We start from the raw sequence: 18211 nt of genomic DNA on the forward strand, positions 1-18211 counted from the left end.
ATGTAGAAATTATATGGGTAACTTTATTTGTAAATCAGAACCCGCTGACAATTGTACTATAAAAATATGAGAAGACAAAACAGCCCAATGTGAAACAACCCATGAAAATAATGCTCCACTTCGCATCCTAGAGAATGGATACATTTTGACAGATTACCAGCATACTTGGAACAACATGCATATATCAGGCCCTAAATTGATACACTTCAATGAATCCACGAACATCGATAACATGACATATTACAATCATCAAAGACAACTCAGAGAAATAATACACAATCAACACAACGAAAAACTTGAAGTACTCCGTATCCTTTCTTCAAACTCAATATACAAATTCAGCAATATCCAAACACTCTCAACATTTTTGATACCTATTGTAGAAAATCCAGTACATTTTACGTTCTTCATCATAATAGGATTCCTTACTTTAGTAGTCACCACTTACGGTATGGTACACCTCTGCCGATATCGCGTAAATAGAAGAATGCTTCACAGACAAAGGCAAATTGACGAAATATACGAAGTCGAATTGAATCGTCTTCAACAACAACAATCTGTAGCAGCATAGCGAGGACGCTCCGTTTTAAGAAGGAGGGAGTTAACGACATAGCCTCGCTCCGGGTCACACACACTCACATACACCTTATCTCCTAATATACATTCCGAACAAAGGCGAACTATGTATGTAAACCGATAGAACTCGCTTTGACATGCACTATCAGTCGAACAATAGAAATGAACATGCATTATCTAGAAAGGCATTCTCAACATGTAAACAACAAACATCTGGCAATGGAATAATCCACTGCGATAACCAACTCCGCATCTCAAGTAATAGCAAGATAGCAGATATCGAATTACGACAAAGAAGTCGCATGCAGATAACAGCAGCCGCATTTCATTAGTATAAATAGCTGTAAGATCTTATATTAAAATTCAGTTCTTAAGAATATCAATAAAGGCACGCATTTCGGCGTATAAATAAAATTGTTTAAATTCTTGAACTCATATCGTGTAAACGATATTAACTCACGACAAAAGACTGTGAAAGCAAATTTAATTGTGTGTACTGTCAACGAAGACATCACTCATTGCTTCATGTTACAAATTTTCAAAATATGAAGCAAAATCAATTTCATAAAACCACCGGGTTAGTCACTAAAACCAAAAGTGATAATCCCGAAATCTCAAATCCCGAAAAAATGGAAGAACAACCATGTTGCTCTAAAGCAGCAAAAATTCAAGCTCTTCATTCAGAGAATGAAAGCAAAATTCTTTTACCCACTGCGGTCATCACCATAGAACATAAGGGTGATTTATTCAAATTAAGAGCACTAATTGATCAAGGATCTCAAAGATCTTTTATATCATCAAAGGCTCAAAATCGGCTCAAATTGCCAATAAAACATTCAAATTTCCAAATTTCAGGAATGGGCGGAAGAATTATACAAAATTCAAACAAAATTTACCCAATCACTATAGTCTCCCCAAAGGCGGATATAAGAATAGATGCACAAGCCATCGTTCTACCGCAACTCACAAATTTGCTTCCAAGCTGTGAAGTAAATAAAAAGCAATGGGAAAAATGCTCATATCTCAAATTAGCAGATCCCAACTGCCATACCCCATCACAAATCGATTTGTTATTAGGTAGTGACTTAATACCTCAAATAATTCTTGAAGGTATAGAAAAAAAAATATACAATAAATTGTTAGCCCAAAATACAATCTTTGGGTTGATATTAAGTGGCCAAGTCACAGGAAAAATTAATTCTTTTACAACTGAAGTTGAAAATATTTCAAACGAATATTTAAATAATGAACTCAAAAAATTCTGGGAAGTAGAAGAATTACCTTAGACTACTCAACTTTCAGAAGAAGACCAGGCATGCGAAGCCTATTACAAGTCCACAACAACAAGAAACGAAAATGGTCGTTATGTTGTGCGACTCCCTTTCAAACCCACCTTCCCAGATTCTATAGCTCTAGGTCACTCTAGAATATCAGCAGTCCAGCAATTTCTAAGCTTGGAAAAAAGTCTGATAAAGAAAGTGAGCTCAAATCAGCGTATGGTAATGTGATGGACGAGTATCTAGACCTCAATCATATGGAAGAAACTGTACCATATGAAAAAATATCTAAAGGTAGATATTTATCTTTTTATCTACCACATCACGGGGTAATACGACCTGATAAAATCACAACAAAGGTACGAGTGATTTTCAATGCCTCAAAGTGTACGAACTCAGGCAAATCACTCAACGACATACTATATACTGGCACAACCTTACAACCTGATCTCATGCTGTTAATATTAAATTGGCGCATGTTTAAATACGTATTTAATGGGGATGTAGAGAAAATGTACAGACAAATTCTAGTACATAAAGATGACCAAGATTTCCAGCGTATAGTCTTCCGCAAATCGAGTAATAGTCCAATCAGCGACTACAAACTTAAAACCGTCACCTTTGGCATCAATTGCGCACCCTATTTGGCGATCAGGACACTGCATGAAGTGGCAAAAACGTGTGAAACAAATTTGCCCTTAGCAACTTCTGTGTTACAAACACAAACATACGTGGATGATATTCTATCAGGTAGCCACAGTCTGTCCTTAGCGTGCGAATCACTATCTCAAGTGATCAAAGCACTAAATTCAGCGGGATTCCCCTTAAAGAAAATTACATCAAATCATCCCGAAATAATAAAAAACATAAAAAAGGAAGATTTATTAGATACAAATTTCCTTAAATTTGAAACGGCCAGTACAACAAAAACCCTAGGGATTCAATGGAATGCGATAACAGACCAATTTTCATATAAAATTGAGTCAATATCTGCAATGTCCGCCATAACCAAACGCCAAATACTTTCCTCGGTGGCAAAACTTTTCGACCCCGCAGGATGGCTTTCGTCAACAATGATACAAGCAAAAATCCTAATTCAAGAATTGTGGCAAGATGGCACTGAATGGGATGAACAGGTAAAACCTGTACGTTTAACAAAATGGGTACAATTTGCTAACAATTTGCATACTATATCAGAAATTCGAATCCCTCGATGGGTAAATTTCACCCCTAACATTAACACAGAATTACACGGTTTCTGTGATGCCTCTGAAAAGGCTTATTGCGCAAAAGTTTACGTACGTACACAGTACGAGAAGAAAATATCTGCACACCTCTTGGTAGCCAAAGCCAAAGTAGCACCTTTAAAGACACTCAGTCTGCCACGGCTTGAACTGAATGGTGCTCTTCTGTTAGCAAAATTAATTTCAATAGTTCAAACCCATCTGATATTAACCGATCATAAAACATATCTTTGGTTAGACTCAGAAATAGTTTTAGCATGGTTAGAAAAACCACCCTATTGCTGGAAGATCTATGTATCTAACCGAATATCCCAAATTCTAGACTTAGTTGGCCCAGCAAAATGGCAACATGTTGCAAGTGCGGATAACCCAGCGGGTCTTGGGACAAGAGGTTGCAGGCCACTGCACCTCACCAGCACTACACTCTGGTGGAATGGTCCAACATGGCTAACAGAATCACAAGAATTCTGGCCAAAGTCTCCCGCTCGTAATATAATACCGCCGGAAAGTCGGAAAATTGAAAATTTTCATATCACTCCAGAATAGGATGATATTCTACACCGATTTTCTTCCTTTCCTAGAGCACTAAGAGTAGTGGCTTACATGCACAAATTCACCCAAAGACTTAAACAAAAAATGAAAGGGATACCAAATGATTCTTGCGTACAACTAACGCATACCGATTTGCAACATGCCAAAGTTAGCCTCATTACCTACACCCAAACTCGCTATTTCAGTCGAGAGAAAGCAAAGTTGGTCGAAAAACGACCACTCGAAAACAGAAGCTCTCTTCTCGTCTTAAACCCATTAATAAGGGAAAATGGAAGATTAGCGAACTCCAGCCTTAGTTATAACGAACGACATCCCATTATTATACCTGAGAAATCCCGTTTTGCTCATTTATTCTTAATATATCTTCACCAGCTTACACTACATGGTGAGCATCGCTTGATGCAGCAAATGGTCCGACAAGAATTTTATATACCGCGTCTAAAGCCACAACTTAAAAAGACGATTTTTATGTGCAAACAATGTACCTTGAACAAACATAAAATGCGTACGCAGACCATGGCAGCTTTACCACCTGAACGCTGCAATTATGCTCTACCTTTTACTATTACTGGGGTAGATTTTGCTGGACCTTTCGAGATAAAGGCCTTGATGTTAAGATCTTCTTCCTTTATAAAAGGCTATGTGGCTGTTTTTGTATGTTTTACAACAAAGGCAGTACACCTCGAGCTTTGTTCAGATCTGACAACTGCGGCTTTCCTCGCAGCATTTGCACGCTTTGTCGGACGACGCGGATTTCCCTCAAATATTATGAGCGACAATGGGAAAAACTTTATCGGAGCACAAAGAGCCACCGAGAAAGAATTCATAAACTTCATGAAAGAAGTATCTCCCTGAAATTGTTAAAAAATATGCACCTCAAGGGATCGATTGGCAGTTTATGCCTCCATGTTCTCCACACATGGGCGGACTTTGGGAATCAGCAGTCAAAAGCTTTAAGTCCCATTTAAAGAAAACGGCTGGTAATCATAAATTTAATTATGAGGAGTTTACTACACTACTCACTCGTATCGAAGCCGTATTAAATTCAAGACCTATATCACCACTCTCGCAAGATCCCTCCGATTTCACAGCTCTTACACCTGGACATTTCCTCAGAGGAGCTCCCCTTCTCGCCATACCTGAGACAGAAGGAGACTCACTCACTTTAATAAATCGATGGGAAAGAATCAAGATTCTTCATCATGAATTCAGCCATAGATGGAAGGAGGACTATCTTAAAGATCTCCATAAGAGATATCGATGGAAAACGATCCAGAAGGAACCCAGTACAGGCGAATGCGTCATCATACAGGACGATTGCCTTCCCCCAACCAAACGGCGACTAGGTCGCATTGAAAAGGTACATCGGGGACGAGATGGTCATATAAGAGTAGTAGATGTACGAACACAAACTGGCCTACTAACTCGACCACTAGTGAAATTGTGTTTTCTTCCAAATACCGAAGAACCGATCACCGAAAACACGCGAACGCAAACGCATACATAAAATCAAACAATAATTAATCAAAAATACACCGTTTTACAATCCGTACGTACAAATCAAAAGCATAATGAACGCGGTTAATAATAACCAATAAAATCCATATATAAGTAATATACAATACCTAAATACATACATCTATATATATATAGTATACACATATACATATATAATGAGTAGCATATTTCATACTACTAGCAAAACCAAGTTAATATACATATTCCTATTCCACTAGAAATGGACATTGAAGACAACCAACTTACTCCCAAGACTGTGAAGTCCGCGATTGCTGCACCTAGAACATAAGCTCCACCCATCGCCGCACCAAGGACACGAAGAGTCTTGCGTCCGCCAAGGCAATCACCTGTTGCAACATCTAGGGATACATAAGAAGATACATTTGAAGAAAATTTGCCTCCCCGATGCAGCTTATGCCATCGACCCCACGTTCTGAAGAGGTGCACTATCTTCAAAAGCATGAAACCAGCTCAACGCCAACAGATCGCCCGCGCACACGGACATTGCATGAATTGCTTGGCAGACTCCCACACCACATTCGAATGTCCAACCGACGGGTCATGCCAATACTGTCAACGCCCTCATCATACCCTGTTTCATCGGTTCCCTCGCCGAGTCAATCCACCAGCAATTCACACAAATAATAGACACAGACAGCACGAGGATCCTATCCAGCGCCGAAGAGTGCATCATTCCAGGCGCACCAGGGGAGCGCACTCACGACCACCTGCCCCAAACTACGGTCATCGTAACCAACAACCCAAACCAACTGGGCTGAACGCCGTAGTGAGCACTCTGCAACGGTTGCAAAGACTTCTAGGCGATTAATCCGCCTAGGGGGGCCGGGATGTTTATGCGACCTCTCATCTTGTGATATTTTGCTACGCCGCACATATCATCCTGGCAGCACTCATCGCACAAAACCCACACACAACACAACAAAAGGTCATACCACCCAATGCAACCCAACATGTCATCCACACAACCACAGCTACACATCATACCAACCACACTACACACCAACACATCGTTTTTTCACAACCCACAACCGATACAAAAGGATTGGTCAGATGGGAATAAGGCTCTTTTTTCGTTTTACCCGTGACCTCTAAGGTTTTCGCTATAATCGAGACGTTCGTCGACGCAACGCTGTGTAACACTATTGAACTAAAACTTTAAACATTTTAAACTTTAAACAATTTTCACATTGTTAACTGAACCAAAGTGCCAATAATTGTTGTGTAAAGAAAATAATACTTTGTAAAAGTCGATAAGCATTGAAAAAAGAAATAAAGAAGTAAAAATAAAAGGAATTCGTTTGAAAAGGAAATATTCAACCAATTTCGAATTTTGATTTTAGTGAATTTCCAAAGCAAGTGCAAGTGAGTATATCACCGACATCCGGGTGAACACAAGGTTTACAAATAAACAAAGTGTCAGTACGTTTGTGTTAGCGGTGCGAAAATGAGCTGCGAACAAAGAGCCAACATTAAATTTTGTTTTAAAATTGGTAAAACTTTTACAGAAACGTTTCAATTGATAAAACAAGTTTATAGCGATGATTGCCTAACCCGTAGCAGAGTGCACAAGGGGTTTCAACGTTTCCAAAGTCGTCGTGAGGAAATAAATGACGATCAACGTATGGGCCAATCAAAATCCGTGATCACCGGAAATTCCATCGAAACTGTGCGTGAATCCGTCAAAAATCAGCCTAAATCATCATTGAAATTCATGGAATTGGAATTGAACATCTCCAAAACATCGACCGAATATTTGGACTAACGAAAGGTGTGTGCACAGTTTGTTCCGCACAAATTGATGACGACCAAAAATTGCTCAGAATCCAATATTCGAAGGGCGAATATTTGACCAAAAATCACATTTAAACCACCCCCGTATTCACCTGATATGGCATCGTGCGATTTCTTCTTTTTCGGAAAAATGTATTTGCCCATGAAAGGAAAGCGTTATGCAGACGTAGAGGCCATTCAAAAGGCTTGCACCAGCATACTGGCGACCATACCGGCCAATGAGCTAAAACACTCATTCGACATGCCTTTGGACCGTGCAAAAAGCTGTATTGAAGCAGAAGGAGCGATTTCTTCATTTTGAATAAAATAAATTGATTTTGCCGAAAAAACCATTTGTGGTGTTTTTTTTAAGTCCTGTTTACGTTGGAACGCAATATATTATTTGGGAAACATATAGATCGATTACATTTTTAAAAACACGATATCTTTGGTATGAAATAGATATAGGCACTGAGATCTTCATATTCGGTATCGAAGTACTTGAAAAAGGTATTGTCCGATTTCAACTATTTTTAGATGAGAGGTAGAATACACTTGTGCCAATATTTGAACTAGGTTATATTTGAATGTCTTCTTTGTTGTTTGAGTTATCTATGTAAAAGTCAAAGAAGCTGGAGTAATTTAGAATGACGTTATGTAAAGTGATTAATATTATATACTAAATATGATTTAATATTCGTAGTTTTTGGACACCCAATATGGTTATATTTAATTCATTTGATGTTTTGTTAGAGAGTTATGTATGTACGTCAAGTACTTTTGAGCATAACGTTTATATCGAGATGTCCGTGGTTATTATCCAATTTCATTTACTTTCACACCGTGTCACTGAATTTAGAAAAAAATTGTTCACTAACTTTGCCTGATTTATTTTTATTAGTTTGAGAAATAAGTACATTAAAACTATTGGGAAGTCACGTCATTCTAAAGATAATTTTAAAGTACAGATGTCCCTACTATGATCTTCCAAACCATATATAAAAAGGGTGTCAATACTTCTATTTAGCTGATCTCAGCCTCCTCAAAATACCAAATGCCAAGCGTATTAAATTTTATCAATCCATTTTAACGTTTATTTAGTTATCTCTTACATTGACATACGGGCAGAAAAATTTCAATCCTTCTCGTTTTATTAATCATTTTGAAGTACATACTATCTTGATTAGCTTGAGGTGTTACAAGCAACCGTAAGAAAAGATTTAAGTGATTCGATGAGATAGCGTCAATTTTAAAGTTGTAACCGAAGGTGTATAATTAGAAGATAAAGAAAAAAAATTAAAATGTTAAAGTAAAATAAAGCTTTTGGGTTATCATTTCACGTACTTTCAAGAAGTAATATGCTTAAAACTTCTTTACATAAAATGTTTTTATACAAACAAATTCTATACATATATAGAAACATATAGTACATACATACTTATATACAAAAAACAGTGGTAAGTTGTGATTTTCATATTGTACCTGATAACGTTGAGAACAGCATCGGCCGCAACATGATTGCATTAAGCCAACAGCACTATTCGTTGAATGAGCAGGACTAGCCATCGGCAATGGAGAACCAGTACGCTTCGGTTGACCATTGTACGGTATTTCAAGCTCAACGAATTCGCGATCCTTTTATTATTGTTTAATATTTATTTGTTAGTATATACAATACATGTATTTTGGCAGCATTGTATGGAGAATTTAAAAACGAGCGGAGGCACAGCAAAGGTGTACAGCGGAAAAAAAGGAAAACATTAACTCGTAAATTATGTAATATGCTTACGATAATATATAGTTGCTATATTTGTAAGTGAATTTTATATAGGAAAATAAATACACACAATCATATAAAATTAATAGTAACATTTTATTTTAGATCAAAATATAATTGAATAAAAGTAAATATGACCATATACATATGTACATGCACGTATAGCATATACTTTTAAATTAATAAAATAATTTTTTGAAAATTATGCATTGTCCAATGTTTTGGTAATTAAAGAACTCAAAAGTATTTTAAAATTTCAAAGCCCTCTTCATAGAATTGTTATTCAAATAAACACATATCTTCCCCAAGCACACAGCTCCAACTCTTTTTTTACACGGTTTCTTTTTAGACGGTTGAAATTTTTTTTTTTGTAAAAAAGTCGGCGGCGCAAGACCTTTCGGAAAGTAGTCCGACAATTCAAAACTCTATTACCGGACGAAAGTCACAATTGGACTGGACTTTAGTCCAGCTCATCGCAATTGCGCTTGTTATCAAGGAGTGACGAATAATTATGTAGCTATGTTAATATTTTTTCTTTATTTCTAGTCAAATTTTTCTGTTCTTAATTCGGGATTAACAGATTTTTTTGGTTTTTTGCTTGCTCTACCAATTTTTCACCTGTATGAATTACATATGTACATATTTTAAGTTTTAATGCTCAATAAAATACAATTTGTATTTATATCTGAAATTTTACAGTTTCAAACATTTTTTAAAATAATTTAAAATATAATTAACCGCACTGAAATATAAAATCGCTTACAATTAAAGTACTCAGAAAACTGATATCGCGGTAATTAGCGCAGCCGGCATTACCCCCTTACGTTCTTCTGACCGTATTTAAAACAAGAAGTTGATTCATGCGCAATACCAGCTCCTCGTCCCCATGTTTGAGGAGCACAGCTGGTAGGTGCCTGTTTTCAAGCCGAGCAATGGCTATTCGAACTTCGTGTTGCTCAGGTGGTATTACGACGACGTGTCGACGACTGTAGATTCGTGTTCTGTTCCCAAGATATTATTAGCATTGCAGTCACCATTCCGTAAGCATAAGAATCTGCTTCACTTCTTTCTTTTGAAAATACGGTACGAATAAAGTGGGCAATGCAATTCCAATGAGTCTACATAGCAGGAGTGAGATTCGGGTTACTAAATTCTTATCTTTCTGTGGTTATAGAAACTTGGCTGCAACAAGGCAGTTGTCCGAATCGATTTTGGCCACTCGGATCGCGCGAATTAAAAATAACGAGCTTAAGCTGTTTCTTTATTCAAATGAATCTTAAGACTAATTTTACAATAGTTTCGTTCTTAAAATGAAACCTTCTATATTGTTAAAAATAAGCAAAGATAAACAAAATCAAAATCGGTGCATTGACATTTAAGTGGTCGTACAAATAATTCAGTGCATTGACATTTACATATGTGGCTTAAGTACCCTTTTTAAGTGGACATACAAATATTCCTACGTAATTGGATATTACTTTGACTTTTGCTTATGAAAGTAAAAGTAATAACGTTTCATGTAGTATTCATAAATTTAAGTTCGGTGACATGAAATTTAAGCCAGGACGTTTAAATACAAATTGTTTACGTTGCAAGTATCGTTGTTTAATTTTTATGAAGCAACGACACTTGCATTTTCGTTATACATATTTATATGAGTGTCAATTTAAATCAAACCAACAAATAAATAAGTGTTTTACACAGTAATGTTGTTGGGTTGATTTAAATATTTTCTCATGATTTCGTCTATGTTGGAGTTTTCATTACATATTGTTGTTTGTGGAACTATATATGTAACTCCTCCACCCCTAGACGAAGGATTCTCCTGAATTCTTTCTTTATTTCTTTTACAATGATTGCACAATAATATTATTATAAAGAATATTACTATTAATATTACCACTGTTGGTACACTGTATGTTACAACTTTATTGTTATATTTTATTTCTTCTATTTCTTTTAGATTATGTATCGACGTTAATTTTAATTCTTCTAAAGTTAGAGTGGCATTAAAAGTAATATTGTTAGATTGTGATAATATAATTTTGTCAATAAACATTTTGTAATTATTTGAAAATTTTTGATTTGCTAATTCTATTGAACAGTTGTTGTATTTTATTACATAGTTTCCATTTAACTGTAATGTTTCCGAGCCACAATTATTTTGAATTGAATAATTTTTTGCATTTTTTACAATTATCATTTCGTCATTAATATTAATTATTTCTGAGTTAACATTTGTAATTAATTCACATGTCTTATCTATTGTACAGTGTTTTGATATGGTACATTCATTTATGTATTTATTCTTCTTGTACTCATAGATCTTATCATCATATTTGAATACATTTGAAATTTCAGCATTTATTTCTTTATTTAAATAAGGGATAGGTATTATAGTTATTACTTGTATATTAAAAAATATTTTAGGTACTTTGATTACAAATATTAATTCTCTTTCTTTTTCAAATATTGCCGTTCTTAAGTATTTAATTTTTCCAATGTTTATATTATAATAATCTATTTCATTTTTTGTAAGGATATTGGCATCATTTATGCCATTTTGTGCTGTAGTTATATATGTTTGAATATGCTCAATATGATTTTTAATTGAATTTAACATAAGTAATTTTTCTAAATAGGTATTTTGTAACAAAACATCTTTTATAGTTTTATGCAATCCTCCTATCTGATAAAGAACATTCTTCTGATTCTGGTTTATTGTTTCTTTAATAAGCTGTATTGTTGAGTTAAAGTGACTGTTAATTTTTATTTGCTGATTTAATTCTGTTATAGAATTATGTAAGTTAGAATCGACTGTGTTAAGATGGTTGGTGATATCTTCTTGGTCAGTATTATCCATTGTACCAAAAAGATATTTACATGCATTGCCTACTATGTTTATTAGTCCCCTTTTTTGTCTACTTGTAGGTGTTATTGTTTTTAGTTTACTTATGAGTGTATCTACTTGATTTATTATATAGTTTCTTTGACTTTCACTAAAAATATCTATGTTATCTTTCATTGATGCGAGCAGATTTTTTGTTTCTTGAATATCTACTTTATGTAAAATTAAATCGGATTCTATCGGTATGCTTTGATTATTATTATAAATTTCTATGTATCCGTTAGTTTGTGTTATTTTCTTAGTGATTAAATTTCCTCTTACTTCTACTAAAGATGATGAGATTAATAATAATATCCACATTATTACCTGCAAATTTAAATTAATGATTTATTTTAATATATAGATGTTCAATGATTAGTTGCCAAATTTGGTAGGTCTTTTTATGTTAGTGGTGTGGATTCCTTGTAAGGGTTTTTTCTTAAATTTTGGTTCCTCTTTATGTCTTACATTTTTATAGTGTTTTATAAATCCTTCTTGTCTAGTTTCTGTATATTCTTCCCTATTCATATTTGCTTTATTTATTTTTGATTGTTTTATTTTACAAAGCCTATCATAAATTATTGCGTGATCTATTATTTTATTTTGTGCTTCTATTGGGGTGCATTTAATTGTGCTGTGATAAGTATCATTGTAGTATGTGATAGCTTTAAAAATTTGTTGGGTAATTGGTAAATAATGCTCAATATTTAGAGTCCGAATTTTTTCTGTGATTGTATTATTTAATCTTTCCACATCACTATTTCCAGTGTGACTATTCGGTTTAGTTATGTGGTATTGTATTCCCTCTCTTTTTAAAAAATCTTCAATATTGTGAGCTCTAAATTCATTGTCGAACACCATTTTCTTTACCTTTCCTTTTATAGATAAAAATTGTTGTAATTTACTTACAATGGTTCTGCTATTCCTATCCATAAGTGATAGACATGTAGCATGTTTTGAAAATTTATCTATGAAGACGATAAATGAATGTTTGCTATTTACGTAGGTATCAACATGAATTATTTCATTAGTAGTTTTGGGTGTTTCAGTAACAAAAAATTTGTTTTTTATAGGATTTCGATCATATTTGCCACCTGAGCATGTATCGCAATTATTTATTACCCGATGTATTTGCTCTTTAATATGAGGATTATATAATTTATTCTTTAATTTTTCGTAAGTGGCTATAATTCCACAGTGACCACTTTCATTTTTATGAAATAATGCAATTTGTTTTCTTAATTCTTCTTCGTTGTCAACGTCTTTTGCTAAATAAGAACATTTGACAAATTTCACGTTAGGATTAGATGCAAATTCTTCTTCAATAATTTTATGTACTTTATAATATTCATGATCGCTAAGATGCGAATATATACCTACTTTTCCTCTACATATTTCCCTTCTAATAATGTCTCTTATTCCATTTTCTTCAATATCTCTTTGATCAATATAAAGTCGTTTGTAATTGAATATAGATTCGACGGCGGTTTGTTTCTCCTTTATTATTATTATTTGCATTTTAAACCTGTTAACAATTGTATCTAATATTGGAATTTCAAATCCTGAATTTTCTTCTTGTGAATGGACAGTATCTGCTTCTACTGACATGCTGCTGCCTTCATCCCCTTGGAAAATTTCTATGTGGGAAATAATTTCGTCATTTCTTATTCTGCTCAAAAAGTCTGCTATATAATTGTTTTTCCCTTTAATGTATTCTATGGAAAAATTATATTCGCCCAAACTCACTAACCATCTTTGAAGTCTTGGACTTATGTCCTTTCCGGAATATTTTGTCATTAGCCATTTCAATGGTTGGTGGTCGCATTCCAAATCAAATTGCCTACCAAAGACATAAGGCCTAAAATATTTCACGGCCCATACTATCGCTAAGAGTTCTTTTTCGATAGTAGCATAATTTGTTTCATGATTATTTAGTGTTCTTGATGCATATGCAATAGGGTGACCATCTTGAGACAGAACTGCTCCTATTGCGAAATTACTAGCATCAGTTGTAATCCTAAATTGTTTATTAAAATTAGGATATCGTAATATAGGTGAATTTGTAACTATATCCTTTAATTTTTCAAACGCAGCAATAAATTGTGGGTTGTATATATTTATTGTTTGTCCTTTTTTTAGATATTGCGTCATAGGTTGTGCAATTTTTGCATAATCCTTAATAAATTTCCTATAAAATCCTGTCATTCCTAAAAATGATTTTATTTTTTTTGTGGTATTAGGTATCTTTAGGTTTTGTATGATTTTAACTTTGGCTGGATTTGGCTTAATTCCTTCTAATGTTAAAATGTGGCCCAAAAATTGAGTTTCTTTCTTGAGAAATTCACATTTGTCCACTTGTATTTTTAACTTTGCTAGCCTTAGGGCTTCGAATATTTGCTTTAAATTAGTTAAATGCTCTTCTAAAGAAGTGCCAAATACTAAAATATCGTCCATATATACGACACATATTTTATTAATATGTTCTTTAAGGACTCCATTCATCAATCTTTGAAAAGTTGATGGAGCATTTTTTAATCCAAATGGCATTCGAATAAATTCGTAATGCCCAAATGGTGTTGAGAAGGCGGTTTTTCTTCTGTCTTCCTCTCTAACTGAGATTTGGTGAAAACCTTTGGCTAAATCCAAGGTGGTGAAGTACTGTGATCTACCTAGTTTGTCTAAAATTGAATTTAAGTTTGGAATTGGAAATTTGTCATCCACGGTGAATTCGTTTAATTTTCTGTAATCGATGACAATTCTATATTTCTTTTTCCCGGAATTGTCTGCTTTTTTCTCTACAATCCATAAAGGACTATTATAGGGTGAATTGCTTTCTTTAATTATTTTCTGTTGTAGCATTTCTTCAATTTGACATTTTATCTCTTCTTCATGAATTTGAGGATATCTATAAATTTTGGAGTATAAAGGCTTACAATTTGTTGTTATAATTTCATGCTGTACCTCATTGGTGCATGATAGTTTATCTCCTTCTTTAAAGAAAAGGTCTTCGAAGTCATTGAGCAGCCTTAAGGTTGCTTGATGTTCTTCTTTATTCAAATGGGAAAAATTAAATTTATTTTTTAGATAATTTTGTTCAGTATGCTCCAAATTGCAAACATTCTCTATGTATTGGGAATAATTAGATCCTTCGAAATAAATTTTATTATTATTTAAAATTTCAACGTAGTTTTCCGCACAATTAATTTTTGCTTGTAAAGGTTTTAAGAAATTTTGGCCTATTATGCCTGAAAATTTTGTGTTTGAAAAGTTCAATAATTTCCACTGAAGGGTGCCAAAGCATCCAAATTCTTTTGGAAATGGTGTGGTTACTACACTTTTTATTTGATTTACCCCGTTTAAAGTTTTGTATTTTATAGCATATTTCATTGTTATTTTGGGATAATTTTCCGATAATATCCCTTCTTTTAATATGCTTGTAGTTGATCCTGTATCTATAAGGCAACTAATTTTAGTTTTTCCTATCGTTATATTTATTATGGGGAGTTTTGTTCTTGAGGCGTTATTAAAAAATTTACTTCGTTTTCCTCGAGTAAACCTATTTCCATTGGTTCAGGTGTTAGTGTGGTATTATTGTTGTTAGTGCTTCTACGCGAAAATCTGGTATTATTGCTACTATTTCCTCTGCCGTAATTTTGTGTAAAATTGTGTGAATACTGTTCATTTTGTCGTGTATTAGTATTTTCTGTGTTTTGATAATTTTGGTTATACATATTGGTATTTGGTTTAATTCGTGTAACTGAGCTATTTCTATTTATGTTTTGATTAGTGTGAAAATATTGCGTTTTATTCATAGTAAAATTTTGTTTGCTTAAGTTTTTTCTGTGTGTAATGTGTATAGTTCTAGTATCATCTAAAGCTTTAATTTTAGAATATTTATTTATAATATCATTAAGCGAACAATTTTCATTTAAATGTGATCTCATAGGTACATCAATTTTTTCAATTAATAAGCTAACTAAGTCTCTGTCTACCCTATCCGGCTTATAAATATAAGGCTTATCTTCATCAAATAAATAAATTTGATTTATCTCAAATTTAGCCTTTTGAAAATAATCAAATAGTTCTCTTAGATTACTTACTTTAATATTCCTGCATTTGTTAAAGATGTCGCCATATGTTGTCTTTGGTCTTCCTTGTTGTATTAGTTTAGTTTTAATTTCTTGCCATGTTGGGTTGTCGCCTAGTTCTTGTATGTGTCTTCCTGCATCTCCCAGGATTTTTTCGTTAGCTACTATTTTCATCGCCAGGTTCATCAATTGATTGTTGTTTTGTGGGCATAAGTTGATAATGGCTTCCACTGATTTTATAAACGCCATTATATTATGCCCCTCGTCCAAGCACCTCAGCTGTCTAAATTGTTGTAACAGCTCTTTCGTGCTTAATAATGATTGTGTCTGCATCTCGTTCTCGAATTGAAGCCTCATTTGGTTAATTGCTTCCTCTTGTTGCCTAATAACATTTGCCATTTGTTCCATTTGTTGTTGTTGATTGCTTTGTTCTTCCCTTTCGTCAAGGTTCCTGTTAGCGTCGAAGCGGCTCATGTTTTATTTTATCCGTGTATGGATTCCACAAATAATTTTTTTTTATATTTTCTCACAGCTTTGAAACACTGCGTCTGCGTTTTTAATGTCACTTATTTTTGCGTTTTATTTTAATTTTATTTAAATTTCACTTTCGCGATAGGTAAACTTTTTATTGTATTTCTTAAGAAACACAACTCCGTGACTGCGCCAGAAATGAAATAAAGGTTTAATTAAAAATAACGAGCTTAAGCTGTTCCTTTATTCAAATGAATCTTAAGACTAATTTTACAATAGTTTCGTTCTTAAAATGAAACCTTCTATATTGTTAAAAATAAGCAAAGATAAACAAAATCAAAATCGGTGCATTGACATTTAAGTGGTCGTACAAATAATTCAGTGCATTGACATTTACATATGTGGCTTAAGTACCCTTTTGAAGTGGACATACAAATATTCCTACGTAATTGGATATTACTTTGACTTTTGCTTATGAAAGTAAAAGTAATAACGTTTCATGTAGTATTCATAAATTTAAGTTCGGTGACATGAAATTTAAGCCACGACGTTTAAATACAAATTGTTTACGTTGCAAGTATCGTTGTTTAATTTTTATGAAGCAACGACACTTGCATTTTCGTTATACATATTTATATGAGTGTCAATTTAAATCAAACCAACAAATAAATAAGTGTTTTACACAGTAATGTTGTTGGGTTGATTTAAATATTTTCTCATGATTACGTCTATGTTGGAGTTTTCATTACATATTGTTGTTTGTGGAACTATGGTGCATCCTCTACTCGCAACTAACCTGCTACTACAAACCGTTCGACTATCCGCGATAGCTTAGAGCCTAGCTAGAGCGCCCAAAGTTTGAGTGCGTGTGCCTGTATGAATTGGAGGATGCGCATCCAGTGTCGACCGGATCAGTAGCACCGACCACCCAAACGGTCGATTAAAGCGAAATAGCGGTGGTACAGCCCACAACCCCAGCCAAGTGACTGGAACAGGTTACTCTATTGGCCGCCGGCCGGAGCAGTGTCCCCGTAACGGTCCTGAGTCAACCGATGTGGCCCTGAGTCAAATCGATCCATGGATTTAAAAATAAATACTACAACCGCTGGTCCCCAATACTGGGACAAACACCAGCACCTTTTTGGACACTCCCTTCATCGGCTCAGATAGTGTGATGTGGATGGTGTGGTTGGTGTGGTTGGTTGGCGTACTTGTGTGTGGGTGCCGATGTGTGGTGCTCTCATGAGTAGTGTGGAATGTGGATTGTAAGCGGTGATGTGGTGAGTGTGGTGAAGGTTGTGTGTGAGTGTTGTGAGGCTGAGTCGATGTTGTGTGCTAGTGTGGTATGTTTGTTGATGTCGGGGAAGGATGCTCATTTATACAGACTCGAAGTGACGAAGAAAAGGCTAATTATGTTTAAAATCACCTCAAAAAGGTATTTCAACCTAACTGCCCCAAAAAATAATTTTAAGCTGTCCAGCTTACACAACATACCTAACGATCGCTCGAGTCTTTTAAAACTTCAAAAGCGTCAACAGGACATGATAATATGTATTGCCCCCAAAATGCAATTATTGCTATAGAAGTACTCTCTTTGCAGATTATCTTTATAGATAAATCTGTGAAAAACTTAACACAGCGTCTTCATACAGACCAATCAGTTTTCACGTTGTCTTTCTAAAATATTGGAAAAATTCTCCTTTCCTCCACGAAAATAATTTAATACCAACGCACCAATTTGGGTTTCGTGAAAACCATAGCACGATAGAGCAAGTAAATAAAATTACTAACAAAATAAGAGAAGCATTTGAGCACAGAGGGTACTGTTCAACTATATTTCTAGACGTAGCTCAGGGATTTGATAAGGTGTGGCATGAATGCCTTTTATATAAGACTAGTCCAAACCCGTGGCTCCATTTGCTCTTTGTTGTCAAGGATATCATTTATCGTGATAACAATATAATGGAATAGTTAAATTGGCATTCTACATTTTTTATTGACTTCGTAAATCACTTAAGGAATAGTACATG

The 18211-nt window shown here is 34.4% G+C and overlaps 1 protein-coding gene across 1 annotated transcript; it reads left to right on the forward strand.

Annotated features, from left to right (window-relative positions):
- Window positions 1-1872: 1872 nt before the first annotated feature.
- On the forward strand, window positions 1873-6509 carry LOC126766422 (uncharacterized). Its single transcript, XM_050484210.1, has 2 exons — window positions 1873-5198; window positions 5386-6509. The coding sequence occupies exon 1, from the start codon at window positions 2084-2086 to the stop codon at window positions 3641-3643; it is 1560 nt and encodes a 519-aa protein (XP_050340167.1). The 5' UTR covers window positions 1873-2083; the 3' UTR covers window positions 3644-5198; window positions 5386-6509.
- Window positions 6510-18211: the final 11702 nt, after the last annotated feature.

Source organism: Bactrocera neohumeralis, unplaced genomic scaffold, assembly GCF_024586455.1.
Source record: "Bactrocera neohumeralis isolate Rockhampton unplaced genomic scaffold, APGP_CSIRO_Bneo_wtdbg2-racon-allhic-juicebox.fasta_v2 ctg1127, whole genome shotgun sequence".
Lineage (NCBI taxonomy): Eukaryota > Metazoa > Arthropoda > Insecta > Diptera > Tephritidae > Bactrocera > Bactrocera neohumeralis.